General features: G+C 49.0%; 1 protein-coding gene across 5 annotated transcripts in view; it reads left to right on the top strand.

Annotated features, from left to right (window-relative positions):
• Positions 1–12,079, top strand: part of Fhip1a (FHF complex subunit HOOK interacting protein 1A) — a 260,320-nt gene extending 248,241 nt beyond the window's left edge. For all 5 annotated transcript variants that reach the window (XM_087205791.1, XM_021247881.2, XM_021247880.2 and 2 more), the window contains 3 exons: positions 476–654; positions 1,012–1,150; positions 6,458–12,079. In XM_087205791.1, the coding sequence (XP_087061917.1) occupies positions 476–654; positions 1,012–1,150; positions 6,458–6,711 (572 nt within the window). In that variant the 3' untranslated portion in view covers positions 6,712–12,079. The remainder of the gene's footprint in view (positions 1–475; positions 655–1,011; positions 1,151–6,457) is intronic.
• The last annotated feature ends 1,016 nt before the right edge of the window (positions 12,080–13,095 follow it).

Genomic DNA, 13,095 nt, shown 5'->3' with positions numbered 1-13,095 from the left:
AATGCCTGTTCACGTTGCACAAGTTGCTGTTCAGTACATTTGGTTTGGATGTGTTTGGTAGTCCTTAATAACACAAAGATTTTTTGTTCCCCAAACTTTTGATGGGCTCTGATGTTTGTCCAAAACCTTACGTAGTTCATAGCATCTTGAGATGATGCGTTATGTTTGAGCACTGGTGACCACAGGAAAATAGAAACAGTGTAAAAAAGTGTATTTTTATAAACGTCTGATTTTTCTCAAGGCCCCTGATAATTTTCAAAGTACTAAAACTGCTTGTGGAGTCAAAATATTAGTTCCCATGAGTGGTGTTTGGTCTTCCGCTTGGGCCTGGTGCAAGGAAACTCTGGATGTGTGTGTCCATTGGGTTTGTACCTCGTGGCCTGTCATGGCTAGGCTGTGGCTCTGGTAGCTGTGCAGTTGATGAGACAGGTCCCCACCTGCCTAGCCATCCCTGCAGCTCTGTGTCTCCCCACAGGCCCATTCATGAGCGTGGTCCTCTCTAAGCTGGAGAACATGCTGGAGAACTCACTGCACGTTAACTTGTTGCTTATCGGGATCATCACACAGCTGGCCAGCTATCCCCAGCCCCTCCTGCGCTCTTTTCTGCTCAACACCAACATGGTCTTCCAGCCCAGCATGCGCTCCCTCTACCAGGTACGTATGTCTGAGGAGCCCATGTGATAGCTGGCGATTTTCTGCGTGCTGGTCTGTGGGACTCCTCTTCTTCTTCTCATGGTTTTTGTTGTTTTTCAGGAGTCCCACTGTCCTGATTTGCTTTCCTTCCTTGTTTATTATATTAGCTGTGTAGATTATTCTAGACAAATTGCAAAGCTTCATTTAGTTTGATGTTTTGAGGGTGTCCTACCAGGAACACCCAGGCAGTTAAAAATGAGCAAATGCCTAATAATATAATAGGTCTCCTAATGAGGGCTGTACCTGAAAGATATATGGGTAACTGAGAGTGGAATTCCATTGTGGAGCATTTAACATTTTTACTGTTGGTCTTGACAGGTCCTTGCATCTGTGAAAAACAAGATTGAGCATTTCGCCTCTATGGAGAGAGACTTCCCAGGCCTCCTCATCCAAGCCCAGCAGTACCTGCTCTTCCGGGTAGACATGTCCGACGTGACCCCTGAGGCGCTAACCAAAGGTCAGCCACTTTCTCCACTGCTCCCTCCTATTCCCCGCACCGGTTTGCATTTGCTGATGCTGCCCAGGCACCTGGGCTCTGGAAGCACCTAAAGATACTTTCAGTTTTACCCAACAGGAAGGAGCCTCCTCTTAGTGTTGTTAAATCTAAAGGACAGCCTGCCTGCCTGTGTCCCCTTTGGAGGGTCTGGTGGGGCATTTGTTTTCTTGAGTGAGGTTCAGGGAAGGTGCTGATGTGTGGGGTGTCTTTGGGCCACGATGAATAACAGCACCTTTGTGCCATCAGTGGCGTTATGTGCACTCCCCGAGCCATTTTTTTTTTTGGCCAGCTCTGTCCTGAGGCGAGCATCTGTTCTCTTGATTATGTTTTCAGAGGCTCTGAGGCCAAAACCAGATGCATTTTAGGACTGGGAGGTGAGAACTGTTCCTTTGGACCAGGAGGAGTAAAGTTTGTGCTCAGCCCAGATCCCTGACCATCTCTCTTAGCCCCAGAAGAGAGGCGAGGGCGGGCCAGGCGGGTGGCTGGTGTGGAGCAGGACAAGGGCAGCTGAGAGTGTGTTCTGGCGCTGCTGCCTCCTTTTGGCTCTGGGTGGGCGGATTTGGTGCCTGTTGTCTCCTCAGTTGTGACCTGGGCCTTGGTGAGCACAAACAAGGACACGCCCCCTACACCTCACCGCCTTTTCTGTCCACATGTAGAGTCAGGCTCTCATGCGGGTGGATGGTAACAGGAATAGGGCCCTTTCCTCTGGGTTTCAGACAGATGATTGGGAGTGAGAGGCAGAAATGGCACCCAGCAGATTTTAAATCTTTAAAAGAAGCAGAAAAGGACCCCAAACTGTGCTCTGTGTGGCTGTTTGATCTTGGTCATCTTGCCCCATTGGGCCCTGCCTTTCTGTGGGGCTCAGGTGGGAGTGGAACCCAGGGCCTTGAGCATGCTAAGCGCATGCTGTACCCTCGCTTTAATGAAGGCTTTGTCTCCCATCTCTCAGGTCCTTTCTGACCACAGCCAGACTGGGTGTGATGAGCCTTTAGGGTTCTGCAAGGCAGACTTTGAAAGAGAGGTGAGCCATGTGCCACTGGTAGACCAGGGATCAGGCTTCAAGCTGCTGGACTTGGAGCAGAGCAGGCACAGCCACAGGGAGGGCAGGCAGCACCCGCCTCTTGGGAGAGGTGAGCCTGAGGCCCTGTGAGCCTCTGGGACACACAGATCATCACTCTGTGAGCAGAGTCCTTCTGGCCAGGGCTTGTGCTGTGGCCTGCCGTATGAGGAGGGTGTCAGTTGGCTGTATGTGGAGCAGCCACTGCCAGAGCTCAGTGGCTTAGAAAATAGCCCTTAAGCATCGTGTGTGGTGGATGTATCAGACCGCTCCTGGATGCCATGGGGGTGGCTGTCAGCTGGGGTGACAGGGCAGTGGGGGTGTCTCTCACTGTCCAGCAGGTTAGTCTTGGCCACTCAGCTTGTGGGCAAGAAGCATGGCAGACCTCCTGACGCTCAGGCTCTGAGCTCACACAGAGTTAAGCCTGCTACTTTTTGTCAGCTAAAGCTCAGCACAGGGCCAGCCAGGTTCAGGAAGGGAGCAGAAGCCCCACCTCCTGATGGAAAGAGTTGCAGAGGACTGTGGCCCTTTCTGCAGCCTGCTAGATAAGCAGGTGGCTTCTGGCTCCGTACCCTGTGTTTTTACCTTAGGCTTGGTCTTCACTTATATTTGACAGTGTGTAAGGTGCTTTCCCAGGCAGTTTTTATTGTCAGACTGCACTGTCAAATGGGCAGGAAAGGAGCCATTAGCTCCATTTTCACATAGGGAAGCCAGAGAGAGTTCTGGGTGGGCAGTGGTGGGCGCCATTGTCACCTTGGGCTCTGCCCTGGCTTCAGGCTCCCCGGCAGCCACAGGGTAAGGTATGTGCCTGGGGGCTTGTTCTCACTGCATAAGGTCGTTAAGTTTTCAGCCAGGGTCGATGCTTTGATTTATTTATTTAGTGGTACTAGGGATAGAACCCAGGGCCTTCACACTGAGCTATAACTCCAACCATTTTTAAAATGTTTTATTTTGAGGCAGGGTCTCACTGAGTCACTAAGTTGCTCAGGCTGGGCTCTAACTTGTGATCTTCCTGCCTCAGCCTCCCAGAATGCTGGGATCACAGGCCTGCGCCACCACACCTGGCAGTGTTGATGCTTCTTAGGGTCAGTGACACTCACAGACTTTGGCTTGTAGGAAGCTTTGCTTGGGAAAGAAGGCTCTCTCCCTAACTTCTTTTAGGTTACCAAAGTGACACCCTCCCTTGCAGGTTGAAATTCTCTAAACTCACAGAGTGAGATACTGTTGTTTCTGCCTCTGAAGCACTTCCTGTCATGTGACTGCCTGTAAATGAGTAGAACTGGGGAGTCCTAGAGTTGCTGGCACACTGAGCAACTTAGAATCATGGCAGAGGGTAACAATGGGCTCCCTGTGTCCATTTGTGGTGTGTCCTTTCCTGGTGCTGCTTCCAGGAGGTGAGCTCCGAATGCATTTCCCTCCTCACTTCTGAAATTTCCCCGGTATTGGTCTGGAAAACCTTCTGTCATACTGTTTCAGGAAGCACTCTTCATGCTGACAGTTATTTATACTTCCCCTCCTCCATGCCTTTTCCTTCCAGTGCTGTGCATGTGTACTGCACTCTTGCATGAGGGGTGTAACTCAGGCTTGTGCACCCTCTCGCCTCCTGGCAGCCTCCTCACTGGTGTCCCTAACAGCCAGGAGAGGACCGCTGCTCACAGAGGCGGGCTTCCTGTTACCAGCTGCCACTGCCCTGTCCCTGGTCTCTCGGATTCTGCCACTTGCCAGGGTTTTCTCTCTCCCCTTCACATTCTTTGAAAACCAGACTACACATATATGCAGTCCTTTAGCTGGCTCTCATTCTAGAAGGGAGGCCAGGTAAGTGTCATCCCATTTTACCGAGAAGGAGACTGGGACATTACATGATAAGCTGGTTACCAGGAAGGGACCATTACTCAGGTCTGCTTGCACTTGACTTGGGAGCTGGAGGATGCTTCCCTGTGGCAGCCTCAGGGATGTGGCGGCTGCTCATGGCTGTTAAGGGCTTCCCTCTTGTCCTCAGGCTAGTGCTCTTCTCCTTCAGTAGCAGGGACTGGATGCTGGGATTCAAGCTGGGTAGGTCAGCCCTAGGAGTGACACAGGTCACCCTGGATAAGTGAGCCATAGTACAGCCTGCTTAGAGGAGAAGAGCAGTGAATCTGAGGGAAGAGGTGGAAACGGGACTGGGAGCTGGCTCCGCAGAGGGTCTTCGGGAGTAGGAGGACTGGTGTTGGTTGTACCTTCACCCAAGGCTCAGCAGATGTTGATATAGAAGAGTTGCAGGGTGTGAAACACATCATCAGATGAGACTCAGAGTGTATGTAGCGGAGGAGACAGAACATGAACCGCAGTGCCAGGCTGAAGAGCAGTGCCACCCTTCGCTGGGAGGCTAGGGCAGGGCGGGACTTTCGGGCAGGGCTGAAGGTGCGCTGTACAGTCAGCGGCAGCTGGCTGGAGACGTACGCCCTGGTGTCGCACTTCCCAGCGGCGCCTGGGTCCTTGATACCTGTTGCCGCATTTGATCCTTATGGTGCTCCGTGGGCTTTTGACAGGTGAGGAGCTGAAAGTAACAGAGGTAAATCAACTTGCCTGAAGTAACTCAGCCAGTAAGTGACAGAGTCTGTGTTCTTAACCACTTTAGTAGGACATCTGAAGCTAGCAAGATCTAAGTGAACAGATCCAGAGGAAGGGAGTTCCAGTGGAGGAGCCAGCATGGGCCATGTGGGTTTGGATTGAGATTGTGTTCCATTCGTTGGTTTCCAGGCCTGTGAAGAGCGACAGTCGCTGAGGGCCAGGGCTCGCGGTGGTGAGTGGTGGTCTCCCAGGCTGACCATGGTCCTCAGCGACATCAGCACTTTTGTCCTCACTGTTGTCAGGGAGTAGTGGGGGCTCCTGCCAAAAGGCTGTGGGAGCCACATTCTCAACAACTTTTCCATTTCTTTATGGCACGAACTGTGCTATGCTTTAATCTGAAATGATACTTAAAGCAGTAAAGTGGAAGTTTTTTTTTTTAACACTAAAGACTATAGTAGAAGATGTGGAAGACTATATAGAGATTTGGAAAGTACTATAAATGTCAAGAATTTTTAGTACTGTAGTTAAGCAACACTTTGAGAAGAGTGTTGAAAACTGGGGCTGAATTCTAAAAAGCAGCCAAAATAATGAAGAGCTTCAATGTAATGATTTAGAAGGAATAATGAGAGTGTTTGGGTAGGGGGCAGAAAAAGGCATAAATATGACAAATATATGAGGGCTGGAGATGTTTAGGAATTAAATTGTTGGGGAAGTTGAACCATTTTAATTAGTAAAACTGATTTGGTATGAAAATGCAAATCACTTGAATATGTTAGAGCTTGGGCTCCTATCCACTTAGACCTTAGATTGAAACTGAGATGGAAACTCCTGGAAACCCTTCTTAAATGTTAGCTTCCAAGCCATTCATTGCCACTAGGTCCCAGTGGCTGTAGGAAGTTCTGAGTCTGGTCTTTCCAGCACCCCAATGTCCTCTCCATTATTCTGGTGATGAGAAGAAATCTTCCACCCTCCTTCTGTAGGGAAGACTGGAGTCCCACGGCGGGTAGGCATCAGGAAGCCCTCAAGGCCAGAGCAGCAGCTTCAGAGTGCACAGACCTCAGTGTCAGAGCTGCATTGTGTGACCTGGGCTGGCTTTATGGAGATGGCATAGTCAGCTTGGCACAGGGAGTCCAGCAGAGCAGGCCGGCCACATAGTGGCCCTAAAGAAACATCCCAAGGATCCAAGTCTTCACCCAGTTGATGGAGTGGCAGGAGACACCTTTTTCATTTCTGCCCCTTTTCCACAGTCTGGGCACAGAAGTGAATGTCTCTCATTTTTCAGGTGGGTATCACTATGTTACCCAGACTGGGCTCCAATGACTGCTCCCTCCGGAGTGTCCTTGGTAGCTGGGACAAGAGGTACACACTACTATGCCCAGCTGGGAGGCTTCTTGATGAACCTGTGTTCTTGCCATAATTTCTGCACAAGGATGCTTACATTTTGGGTAAATCTCACATCACATGCTGTATGCTGGGTACCTGCTGGGCAGATATGTGTGTCACAGGTACGTAAAGGCTATGTCTTCAAGATTTAGTCAGTTAGGGAAACTGCTGCCATGACTGAGCCCTGCACGAGCTCTCCTTGCCTCTGAACACACACTTCACTTAGAAGTTGGACAGGTCGAGGAGGGTTCCCATGACAATCTTCTTTCTGGTTTCAGATCCCATTCAGGAGGCTTCCAAGACTGGAAGTAGCAGGAACCTTTTGGATGGTCCCCCACGAGTGCTTCAGCCCTTCCTGACCAGCAGAGCCAGGGTGGCCGGGCCACCTCCAAACCTGCCCCTGCCGGTGAGGAACACCATGCTGGCTGTCGCTCTCTTCCCCGAGTTCCTGAAGGAGCTGGCTGCCCTGGCGCAGGAACACTCCATTCTGTGCTACAAGATCCTGGGGGACTTTGAGGACTCCTGTTGCTAGTGTTTCAAAAAATTGTCTTCATAGACTCTTGTTTTATAAGGTTGTAGTATCTTGACTGAATGTTAAATGCAAAGCTGCTTGTCAAATTCTACTTTGATGTTTCCTGACAATACTTGATTTACGGGGAGGAGATTTCTGTGGCCCTCCTCTTCCCAGCCAGGTCTTCCTTCTGTGCATTATATAGAATGTGAGTCTCGTAAGCTGATTGCTTCCCTAGGCAGATGGTCTTTGCTTGGTTTTCCCACCTCACAGTTTCAGTTGTTATCTTCGCATCCCTTTGCAGTACTGGGCCTGCCGCTCAGATCATACCAAGCAGACGCTGAGGTCCACGGATTCCTGGCTGTGGTCTGTGGCCAGGCGGCTGGCTTTCAGCAGCACACGAAGGCTCCCCAGCATCTGCACCGTGCTCGGCTCCCTTCTGCATTTTGGCTTTCATTTTATAAAAGGGAAGAATTGAGACAGAGCTGTTCTTGCCTCCGTCACACAAGCGCACATCCTCTGACCCTCTGAATCTTCCTGCCAGGACTTGGTTCTCTGCCCACCCATTGCCTTACGGTATGGAAAGCCCCCAGGCCAGTCTCTGCCTGGGCTGTCACATGGAGTAGGAGAGGACTCAGAGCACAGGGAATTATTTCTTGTTGCTTGAGAGCTAGCTTTAATCCCCGCAACACTGCCTAAACACTGAAGGTAGCCTTATTTTAGTAAGATTTGCACCAAGCAAAGTGTACCTATGCAAACTGTTACTTCAGTTTTTAGGAGTTTGATCATATGGAGAAAGGGTGCTGTTGTATACTTATGCAAGGAAACAGCCATCATTATTTTTTAAAAGTTTTTAGGAAACATTAACTTGTGGAGTGCTTCCACAGTGGGTTTTTTGAGGGGGAAAGACTGTAGTGGGGGCAAAAGATAAAAGTCAGCTAAATGCAGCCTGTAAAAACCCTGGTCATTATTTTGAATTGTTTTCTTTTGCTAACATGTTGCACTTTATAGAGAAATAGGAACTGTGCAGCCCACTTTGGGAGCTGGGACATAAACGCATCCAGGTCACTGCAGCCCTGCAAAGCCAAGTGTCCGCTGGTGGCCGCTCCACAGACATGCTGCCTTCTGAGTGCAGCTTCATTGAGGACCTACAAGTTAATAGCACCTCTTACTGCTCTTCAGCCTGCTCCAAGAGGCATGATGGTACCCAGAGCCATGGCCACCCGAAGCTGCCACCAACAGGGAGATGCACAAGTAATGGTGGGTTAAAGTGAGACCGTAAACAGCTGATGTTTATGGATATCACATTGGACTCTCATCGGTTCCGAGCCCAGGTCTGTGGGGGAGAAGCGAGGCACAAGGACGAGCCTGTTTGGAGGGACACTGGAAGGCTGGGCTCCTTCTGGTCCCATTGTAGACATCTCTGCCGGGCCCGAGGGCAGCTGCAGGCCTTGGTAGTTGTGCCCAGGGGCACCGTGTCTTAGTCAGGCCCCTGGTACAGGAGAGAGAGGAGGAAAGGCCATCCTTTGTGCTTTGGGGGTTGTGAAGCAGCTGTGTACTGAGAGATGGAGAGCCAGCTTGGGCCAGGAGAGCTGTCGGGAGCCACCTTGGCATTGTTTCATAGCCTAGGCAGGAAACCTACCTGTTTGTGGCACACTTTTGACTTCACATTTGCCTGTCATAAAAAAGGGTTTGCCCAGCTGAGGTGCCACAGCCAGAACATCTGAGGCACAACTAACTGGTCTGCTTGTGGCTTCCTGATGCCTCCTTGTATTTGCACAGCCCCCACATCTCCAGCAGGAAAAGAAGGTAGCTTCAGGTAGACAAAGAGGAACAGTTAAACTGTACCGTATTATGCTCGAACTTTGTCTTGCACCAATACATGTCTGGTGGTTTGGACTTCCCAGGTCACAACATAGTGTTCTTTAGTTGCATTATCTAGTAGCAGCTGGTAGTGCATTGTAAGTCTGTTTCTTTACTGTAGGGCCCCATGGCCCCATGTGGACAGTGCCCTTAGGACAGGGATTGACTTGGTGCCTCCTATTTTTTTTTTCAGTCAGTACTGAAGCACAGTTCCTTTAAGAGGACAGATACTTGGAGTGGGAGTGAAAGGCCGAAACCTTTGACGTCTGTGGTGGGATACTAGTGGCCCACTCACAGGACTGCTCTCTTCTCACGTCCTGAGTTGGAAACTGGCTCATGTTTCTGCAGCTAACACAGTTCTCTGCCAGGGGGCTGTGGCCGGAGTAAAATGAAGTCAGAAAAGTGACCCGGAAATATAGTGCAGGGCATCAGAAAGGGCTGTGTGGTTGAGCACAGTTGCCCAGAATGGCTTACCTGGGGAAGACAGAGATCAGTGCTATAAACAGGACAGGAACAGACCCTGAAGGGCTTGGAGGAGGAACGCTGTCTTAGGCAGACATGAAGATGCCAGCAAGGTGGGTGGTGACGGGAGCTCCTTAGGGGGACAAGATCACCCGAACCAAGTAGAGTGCTCCAGTCCTCAAGTAAGCAGGCAAGACCCTTGGAGGTATCTTCTTTTTATTTGTATTTCTTTTGGGAAGAAATTTTAAAGAGCTTTGGTATGCCTAAGAGCACAGCCCAAGAGTGCATGCAGCTCTTCTCCCTGTGAGTAGCCCATGTCCACTGCCTGGTCCTCACTAGAGACCCAGGCGACATAGCACCTCTGCTGCAGTCCGGGCTGGCATCACTGTGTCTCCCGTGTCCCCGGAGGGAAAGTGTGTGGGGAGTTCCTGGAACATGCCAGACATCCCAACATTAACCTCAGTTCATAATTCAGGGACTGACGTAGTGGTCCTGACTGAATTTTCTGGTTCAAAATATATGAGAGCACTGGCATATTTAAAATTGATTTTTTGAAAATGTCCATGTGAATGTTTGCAAAACCTTAAACAGAAATTCTACCTTAGGTCCAGCCTAAAACACAATTTCATAGGAGTAAATTACAATTTCCCAGCCATTAAGTGGAGATGCTGGAATAGCTAGCTACTCAGAGGTGTGATTTTCTTATTGATAGACTTCCTTTCCCTAGTATTTAGGGGCACTGTGAAATTGTGCCTGTTTGGTCGTGCATTATTTTAGAACCTCCCCTGACACGCTCAGGTTGGACTTGAGGCCTCGGCCGTGTCGAGAGGATGCAGTCAGCACTTTCCAGGACCTTGTAGTATCCTTTCCTTAGCAGCAGTTTTGACTGAGGTCAGATATGGTTGTTGGTTTTCAGTGCAGGAGGAGTTCACGGGGCCAGGATGTTGTCAGGAAAGTGTCGTCTTATGCACGTAATCTAGAGGTCCTGTCTGATGTGGGAGCCAGTGTGGTCAGATTGGAAACTTGCAGTCTCTGCAGTGTCAGGTGGACCGACCACCAGATCTGTGTAGTTTCGGGTGGCGGATGGTCTGCTCACTCTGGGTCGGCACTCAGCTCATGTCATTCAGCAGGTGGAATGTGTCACGCTTGTGACGTTAATTAAATACCTCCCTGCGCCCTAGTTGCCATTTAAGGGCAGTTCAGTTTGACTGCTAAGTATCAGCTCTGTATCTACAGAAATGTCTGTTATGCTCGCCACTTTTATGAAGTACTTTATTGCAGGACAGCTGTTACTGCATTGCTACTCAAGTCCCTGGCAGGGTCAGCGTGATGTGTGGGTGCTGCAGACCTGGGCCAGTTCGGCAGTTAGCTTTGCCCTGAACAGTGGTCCTGTGGTAGCTGAGCCCACATCAGCTTTAAGTCACTTAGGCCCCTTCTGTGTTCTGTAACTGGACAGCTTAGAACATGTCATGCCAGTTTATATTCCACCCCAGCCACATGAGCGAAGTTTTAAGAGGATCGCGTCGACTTTTTTTCCTTTTTTTTGAATGACCACCATAAACCTAACGCTTCAGAAAAAACTCTTGGAAGGCTAAGAATGGGTTTTGGTATAATTTTGCCCAGTAAATCCTCTCTACATTCAGGCATTTACTAGGCCATTATGTTTTGGAGGACAGATTATCCTGGCAGTTCATTAACTGAGTGAACAGGGCTTTACCAGGAAGCTTTCAGAGAGGTTCTTTAGCGAAAAGGATGACTGGGGTTAGGTTGGGCCTCACTCTCAAACCCCCAAACTGATGATTTTAGCAGGGTGACCTTCCCCGTCCCATTAGGTCACTGTGGATTTTGCTTCCTGGTGTGAGGGATGTGGGTGGCTCTCACAGATGAGAGGATGGACAGCAGAGGTGTCAGCGCAGTCTGTGGTGATTGCAGGCATCTTTTGGGGAGTCTGGGTTTACTGTCATTTCAGAACTGATAAAGGTGCAGAAGCTCTTGGGCCAGACAACACATTTCAGGGAGCTGAGGCTGACATTTTATTGGGACAAACATACAGAGCCCCTGTAACTAGGCCCCCTTTTGCCCTGAAGGTGTTTGAAGGGAGGGAATATAGTGATGACCTTAAATGCTCAGCTGAGTGACTACTAGGGGACTCACATGCCTTCCACCTCATGGCCCAGGGATGCATTTGGCTAAAACCTGCTGAGGAAGCCTGCTGGCCACTTCCAGGTTACTTTGAGGAATGGGTAAATAACATGACCTCTCACAGAGGGCTAGCACCCCCCTTCCCCATAGTCAGTGTGTGGAGTCTCTGAAATGATGCAGCTAATCTCAGTTGAATGAAAAAGTCAATAAAAACGTGGGTCATAGTCACAAGTTATATACCAAATTAAGCTGAAGGAGAGTCTAACATTTCATGGACCCCTTGCAGATTAGCAGTAACTACTGAAAAATAAGGAGAGAGAACTCAGCCGAAACTTCCTTGTCTTGGTGTAATAACCCAAGTATTTTTCCATCTGTATTTGAGAGGCACAGAGGTTCACTTTGATGCCTAAGCCTGAACAGATGCAGAAAGCTACTTTCTAGAGCCAGTGACCCAAAATTTACAAAGGGCCCCCATAGAAGACTATTTCATAAATCAGACAAGCTTTTCTTGAATTCTTTTTGCTAAGCAGCCTGCCGAGGGCTGCGGTGACATCTTACCTTCCCCCAGAACCATCCAGCCGCCTTACCCAACAGAACACAGGGTTTGGCTTCACAGAGCTGCCAGGCTGGCGGGGGAGGGTTTTCCAGCAACCCCTCCCTCGGTGTCTTGGCATTATACACCCACCTACCCACTGATGTGTGTGTACAAGTATGTAGGCATAGTGATGTGCGTACACACAGGTGTGCAGGTGTGACTCCGTGACAGATGGCAGTGGCGTGAGTGTGGCACCAACTCATACATTTTATAAGATTGTCCCTAAATGGCAAAACAGAACCAGGCTAAATTCATGCTCCTGCAAGAATGAAGTTGTATTTTACCGAGGTGCGGGTGAATTTCTTAGGGTGTTATGTAAATATCTTTCAAATACCTTATCAGGTTCTAATCAGAGCTGTGCTACCAATTTTTCTCTCATAGCACTGATTTCAACACACAAAGTCTGGGTTTCAGGATTTCAGAAGTAACAGAAGGCAGCTGTCAGAGCTAGACAGGAAGTAGTCTTTCAAAGATCAAGTGTTTTTTAATGGCATTTTTCTGTGGGAGTAACTGGTCCATATGCAGTTTTCACTTGACATAACAGTTTGGGGAAACTGTCTTGATCTGAGTGCACCTCCACTTAAGAAAGCCCTAGGTTTGAAATGGTCTGGAAAGATCCTTCAGTGCTTTCTATAAACTTTTGGGGAAAACGATTTACAAAAGAAAACTGAACTTTTATTTTTTCTTACAAAATAAAGGTCCTGCCAGATTTGAATCTTTGCCCTTTGTGTTTAACAGATTTGCAGGGAAAGAGGGGACTCTACCATTTTTGTTTCTTGTAGAGAGGGTTGGTGCACATAACATTTTTTTTGGTACTGAGGATCGATCTCAGGACCTTGTGCTTGTGAGGCAGGTGGCACCACTGAGCTAAATCCCCGGCCTTAGTGCACATTACTTTGAGACCCTGTAGTGTTCAGTATTACAAAATGTGGGTCACATGGCTTCTTGAGTTTTAAAAAAAAATTTTAAATCCCATCCTCATGCTTCTCTGAAATCAACTACCCAACCTGTTTCCTCTCTACACCAGCTTTTGTGGCTGGGCAAATGGGGTACTTTTGCCATCGCTCTTACTCAGGGAAGCTCTGAGCACTGTCTCTAAGATGGATGATGGAAGGTACAGTACTTCGGATCATCGTGCCCCAGAAAAATCCTTTTTCCTGTTCATGGTATGTTAGGAGTGAGTTTTAAAAATCAGGGCCTCTGAAGACATGTTCCCCATATCGGTTTGACAGGTACTTTTAAAAACAGCACTTGCAGCCACGAGTGACAGACATCTGTAATCCCAGCACTGAGGGAGGACGATCACAAGCTCAAGTCCCACCAGGGCCACTTTTAGTGAGACC

The sequence above is a fragment of the Heterocephalus glaber genome, unplaced genomic scaffold (assembly GCF_053883595.1).
Source record: "Heterocephalus glaber isolate CG9 unplaced genomic scaffold, H.glaber_assembly_v1.0 deba00000613, whole genome shotgun sequence".
NCBI classification, from domain to species: domain Eukaryota; kingdom Metazoa; phylum Chordata; class Mammalia; order Rodentia; family Bathyergidae; genus Heterocephalus; species Heterocephalus glaber.
This window is presented reverse-complemented; position numbering and strand designations above follow the sequence as displayed.